Source organism: Emiliania huxleyi (genome assembly GCF_000372725.1).
Source record: "Emiliania huxleyi CCMP1516 chromosome Unknown EMIHUscaffold_164, whole genome shotgun sequence".
In the NCBI taxonomy this organism is placed as follows: domain Eukaryota; phylum Haptophyta; order Isochrysidales; family Noelaerhabdaceae; genus Emiliania; species Emiliania huxleyi.
Genome location: NW_005200941.1, coordinates 90,786 through 96,464, shown reverse-complemented (window position 1 = coordinate 96,464; position 5,679 = coordinate 90,786). Strand labels below are relative to the sequence as shown.

General features: G+C 69.5%; 2 protein-coding genes across 2 annotated transcripts in view; both read right to left on the bottom strand.

Annotated features, from left to right (window-relative positions):
• EMIHUDRAFT_455983 (hypothetical protein) overlaps window positions 1-1,220 on the bottom strand; it is a 2,526-nt gene extending 1,306 nt beyond the window's left edge. Inside the window, exons 1-2 of the mRNA XM_005785069.1 lie at window positions 291-1,220; window positions 41-115 (exon numbers count right to left, since the gene is read on the bottom strand). Coding sequence (XP_005785126.1) covers window positions 41-115; window positions 291-1,205 — 990 coding nt within the window. The 5' untranslated portion in view covers window positions 1,206-1,220. The remainder of the gene's footprint in view (window positions 1-40; window positions 116-290) is intronic.
• Window positions 1,221-4,798: 3,578 nt separating this feature from the next.
• Window positions 4,799-5,679, bottom strand: part of EMIHUDRAFT_230476 (hypothetical protein) — a gene marked incomplete at both ends in the record, with an annotated part of 5,665 nt that continues 4,784 nt past the window's right edge. Inside the window, one exon of the mRNA XM_005785068.1 lies at window positions 4,799-5,383. Within this exon, the coding sequence (XP_005785125.1) occupies window positions 4,799-5,383 (585 nt within the window). The remainder of the gene's footprint in view (window positions 5,384-5,679) is intronic.

Here is a 5,679-nt window from a genome sequence, read left to right as displayed (position 1 = left end):
AGGTGAAGCCGTAGTGCTCGGTGCCGATGAACTCCGCCACCTTCTGCGCGTTTGCCAAGTCGGGCGAGCCGTCGAGGCCGATCGAGAAGGACTTGACCGGCTGCAGGTCGTCCACCTGCGTGCGGGAGGTGTGCGGGAGATATGGGGAGATGTGCGGGAGATGTGCGGGAGATGTGCGGGAGATGTGCGGGAGATGTGCGGGAGATGTGCGGTAGATGTGCGGGAGATTTGCGGGAGATGTGCGGGAGATGTGCGGGAGACGTGGAGAAGGACTTGTACGCACGACACACCTTGCCATGCTCAAGAAAGCGCTTCCGCTTCAGCCGCGCGATGACAGACGCGACCAGCGACGAGTCGAGGCCTCCCGAGAGGAGGACTCCGTATGGCACGTCCGCCATGAGCCGTTTCTCGACGGCGGCGGTGAAGGTGGTTCGCAGCTTCTCCAGGTTGAGGGGCTGGGTCGCGGCGGAGGCAGAGTGCCACGAGGGCGCGTAATACGGCACCAGCCGCCCCTCCTCCTCGCCGCCACGCGCGAGGTAGTAGTGGCCGGGGGGAAAGATGCGCACGTCGATGCAGCCGCCCGTGACGAGCGGCTTGGCCTCGGACGAGAACCAGGTGGAGCCGTCCAGGCCGGTGCCCATGTAGAGCGAGTTTACGCCCACGGGGTCGCGCGCCGCGTAGACGTCGCCGGTCTGGTCGTCGAGAATCACAAACGCAAAGTCACCGTCGAGCTTCGAGGCGATGTCGACGCCGAACTCGTCGTAGCCGTGGACGATCACCTCGCAGTCCGACTCGGTGCGGAACGCCGTCGGGTCCTTGAGCTCCGCTCGCAGCTGCTTGTGGTTGTAGATCTCGCCGTTGACGGTCAGCGAGCGCGATCGGTCATGCGAAAAGAGCGGCTGGTTCCCCGAGAGCGGGTCGACGATGGCGAGGCGCTCGTGGGCGACGGAGGAGCAGCGCGCGCCCGTCGGCGTCTCCACCACGTGGATCCCGCTCCCGTCCGGCCCTCGGTGCCGCACGAGCCGCTGCAGTGTGAGCGTCTGCAACCGCAGCGCCTCAGGAGAGAGCTTCGAGTTGACGACGGCGAGGATGCCACACATGGACGGCGCGGCGGCACGCGGCGCCGTCCGAGGCGCGGCGGCGTGCCGCAACGAGAGGCCGGCCACGCCGTGGAGGAGCAGCAGGCTGGCGACGTGCCGTCTCATCGGAGGCGGAGGGTGCTGCTCACTAGCCGACAAAAGTTGTGCCGATGTTTTCTTTTGTTTTTGAGAGCGCCTTGGCTGTGTGTCTTGTGAGCCTGTTTGTGTCTGTGTGTCGCTCGTGCGTGTCGTCATCATCTGTCTAGCGTCCACCCATACCGCGTTGGTGTCCAGTCCGAGCCTGGCTGTTCTTCACCTTTCTACCTACCTACCTACCTTGGTGGTTAAAAAGAACACAGACGGATGGACATTTGCTGAAGCCACACGACATGCACACACACTCACACCGCACCGCACCCCGCACCCGCGCCCCCCCCCCGCCTCGCCTGAGCTGGAAGGAGATGGGAAGATGGAACAGCCCGAGGGAGAGATTTTTTAGCAATACCAAACAACTCGAACACTCACACGTCATTTGGGGCCTGGAGCCCAGGGAGGAGGGTGGGCGGTCGTGTGACTCCGCCTCCCCGCCCGCGCCACCGCCTGTCTCGAGGTCACCCAGGGCTCCGAGCGCCTCAGCGTAGGAGAGCAGGCGGACATCGCTTCCAGGGAGGGGGGCGCCCTTCTCTCCACACCACATGCTAGGGGGGGGGTCCGACCCCCCCCAGCACCTTCACCACATGCTAGGGGGGGGTCCCGACCCCCCCAGCGCCTCCACCACATGCTGGGGGGGGGGGGGGCATGGCCCAGGACCCCCAAGAGACTCGGTTCCGCGTGCCGCACGTGTGCACACGCGTCGGAGAGGCTCTGCACGCACCTCTCGAACCGGCCGCCCAGGCGATCGACTTCCAGAGAGTGGTGGAACGCAACCTCCGACTGCTTGCGGTGCAGCTCGTAGTACCCCATGGCGTCTCCGGCCGGAGTGAAGAGGGCCCGCTCCCATAGCAGCTTCAGTTGGTTGGACGCACGCATTCCCACGTTTGCCGTGCCGCGTCGAGCGCCGTCCGTGCCCTGCGCTCCGCGGCCTCCCGCGCCTTCCAGTTCTCGTGCGCAGCGCGTAGGTCCCGATGCGCCGCCCGTTCCCCTGCTCGCGCCGCCTCCGCGTCAGTCCCCACGGAGGCGACGGGCTCGGGCGGTGACGGCGGTGCCGACGGCGACGGCCCCTCATCGCCCACCGGCGGCTGGGGGGAGTGGCCTCCCGCTGGCCCTCTCGCGCCCCCGCGCACACTGCCGCCCCCTTCGAGGACGGCGAGAGTCTCGGCGCCGGCGGTGCCCCCGACCTGCGGTCGCGCAGGGGCCGTCCCCGTCCTCGTCGGAGGAGTACTCCTTCCCGTGCGCCGGTCCTGTTGGCGGTGGGTAGGCAGGCGCGGGGCCGACTGGCTCGGGCGGCGACGGCGGCGTCGACGGCGGCGGTCTCTCGTCATCCGCCGCCCGCCGGGAGGAGTGGCGTCCCGGGGGCCCCACCACGGTCCCCCCCCCCCCCCCCCCGATAGTTGGGAGACTCCTCAGACACACCCACGGACGTCACGGTCGTTACACTGGGCGCGGTGTGTGACGAAGACGAGGGCAGGGACGCTGGCGGCGGCGCTAGCGGTACCGATGCGCGCTGCTGTTTTCTCGGCTGCTCCTGGCGCCGCAGCTCCTTTCTCTCCCTCCTGCCGGGCTTGTTGCGCCTCTGCGGCGCCCCTCCCTGCGCTGCCGTGGTCAGCACCGTCTTTGTCTTCGAGTACCATCCAGTCTGGTACCGCCCCGACTGTGGGCGCAGCAGGGCTGCTGCCGCGCGGCGGTGGTAGCGGCTAAACGCGGCCTTGTTCCAGTGCGACTGAAGGAGGAAGCCGCGCGGGTGCTGGCCCGAGCAGTCGATCACCCCGCTCCGCATCACGAACGTGGCGCCGCGAGCGAGGGCATCCTCGAGCGCACCGGCGCACACCTCGACAGCCGGGAACCGTGGCCTCAGCTCGCGGTCTCCGTCCCTCCCTCCGTCCCACCGTCGCAGGTCCCCCTGCGTAGCTCTCTCCGCGACACGTCTCGCCTCTCCCACGCAGCGGCGGACGGTCCCCGCGACGTCATACCTCGTCGCCTCCAGTCGCTGCCCGCTGGTCCTCTGCTGGGCCACGTATCTTGCCAATCCTGGCACCGCCTCCTCGAGGGTGTCCGCCGCCCTTGTCGTCATTGCGCTGTGGAAGATGAGTAGCGCCAGCGTGTATGCTTGCCTTTCATAGCCCACTCTTCACGTCGCGCAGCCGTGAGAAGCTCTCGCACCGCCTGCTCGGTGAGGTGGCTGCCGCCGCGCTCGCTGAACTCGGCGGCGATGCCAACCATCTGCGCGCAGCAACCTGCCTGCTCGCCGAAGAGCGCGAGGCGGGCCTCGCCGCCCGGGCCGCCGCCGCCCCCCCAGCACCCCGTCGGTGGTCGCTCCCTCGGCCGCAGCGGCGGCGGGTCGACCCGACGCGGCGGCAGCTGCCTCGACCGCCTCTTTTGGAACGCAGCGCGCGCCGCGATCCTTCGGCCCCATGCGGCCGGTGCGGTACAGGTCCTCCGCCCTGCCCGCGATGGCGCTCGCCATGACGACGAGCTGCGCCTCGTCCGCTGTGGCGTGTCTCGTGCCCCCCAGCAGCTCGCCCCCGGGGGCTGCTTCTCGAACTGCCGGCACAGCAGCTCCATCAGCAGCGGCGAATGCTCGACGAGGAGCACCTCTGGGTACCGCGCCCTTCCTAGCCCTCCCGAGACGAGCTGCGCAATCTGCAGGACCCTGGCGCGGGCGGTTTCCATCTCGCGCCACGCCGCCCGCCACCACCTAGCGTCCTCCGCCGACCGTTTCTCTCGCCGCTGCTTCGCCTCTGCTTGCCGCCTCGCTGCCGCGCGCAGCTCCTCCTGCTCGGTCCCCGCCTGCGCACTCGAGGTCCCTGCTGCCGGTCCCTCGTGTGGCTGGGCTTGCGCGGCACTGTGGGCCGATCCCGCTGTCGGCATCCGCCGGAGCGCCCACGGTATCGCGTCGAGCCGGGCGCCGGCGCGAGAACAGACCACGCCTCACCTTTTCACAGGGGATGCCCGAGCCCACGGCGAGGGCGTGTGCTGTGAATAGCAGGCGTGGTCTGTACTCGCCAGGCACGGGGTGGGCGCCGCCGACCGTCGGGAGGAGTTCGATGGGTGCCAGGCGGATCCAGAGAGCGATGAAGGCGCAAATTGCGCCGCCGAAAGTGGCAGTAGAGGCCAGGCCGTGCGCGTGGGCCGGTCGGGCCACTTCCCGGGGCGAGCGATCGAGGGCCGCGGGGCTCGCCCCGTCGGCCGAGCGGTGCGAACGGCCGGTCGCCCGCTTCGGTTGGACCCGCCGGGCGGTCCGGCGGCGGATTGCATGGCCGGGCGGGCCTCCGGGAGGCAGGCGGGGCCGCGACAGGGCAGGGCAGAAAATCCCATGCGGAGAGGTTGCTACTTTCAATGATAGGGAAGGTTGTGTTTTTTCTTCTCTCCAAGCCGGTTTGTCGCCGATGCCTGCGGCTGCAACACCGCGCAAACAAAACTTTCGCTCGGCTCTTCCTGAGAATTCAAGCGACCGACTCGCGACGCAGCCTCCCCCCCTGAACTGCCCCTGAACGCACGCGCTGCTGCTCCGCTCTCTTCTCTCTCCGCATCGCACTCGCATCCTCACCTCACTCGGCGCCTCAGCGCCTCACCGCGTGCGGCAGCACGTGTGTGCGCCAGAGGTCCACCAGCCCCGGCGCCGCCCCCTCGCCGTCGAAGCGCTCCTCGTCCCACGCGATAAGGTAGCCCAGCCGCATCACCTCGACCGCCCACTTGCGAGCCGCCTCCGGGAAGAGCTCGTGCGACTGCGGCGACCACTCCGCCGCCTTAAGGATGAGCCTGCCCACCTCCACCGCCTCGGCCGCTGGCTCCAGGTTGGCCGGCCTGCGGAAGGGCAGAGGCGTGGGGCGTGTCCAAAGAGAGGATCCGGCGAGTGGGGGAGGGACCATAGCGCGCCTCAGTGCGAGGGCCTTGGCCTCGCCCGCCACGCGCACGCCGAAGCGTCCCGTCGAAACGCTCGCGGAGACGACGACGCCGACCTTGCCGTTCATCGACGGCCGTGAGACGAGAGAGTGGATCGCGACGGTGGAGCCGACGGCCACAGCGGTCGGATCCGACTCGCCCCACGAGCAGAGGACGCGCGCCCGCTCGAGGGCCGACGGCTCGCCGGAGGAAGAGTCCGCGCCGCCGCGCAGCAGCGCCCGCGCCCGGTCGACGGTGAGCGCCTGCAGGAAGAGGGACAGTGAGCGTGAGGACAATGCACTCACACTTCTTCAGCCGCTAGTCTCGGGCACGCCTCGAGGTGCTGGAGCGGCGTCCAGCCGCGGCTGGCGACCAGCCAGGCGGCGAGGTCGGCGTGGCGGCGGCGGTTCGCGACCTCCTCGGGCGTGCCGAGGGGCGGCACGGCGGCGCGGGAGGCGCCGTAGGAGGAGAGGAGCTTGGCGACCTCGAGGTGGCCCTGGACGCACGCGACGAGCAGCGGCGTGGTGCCGTTGTTCATGGCTTGGTCGACCGCCGCGCG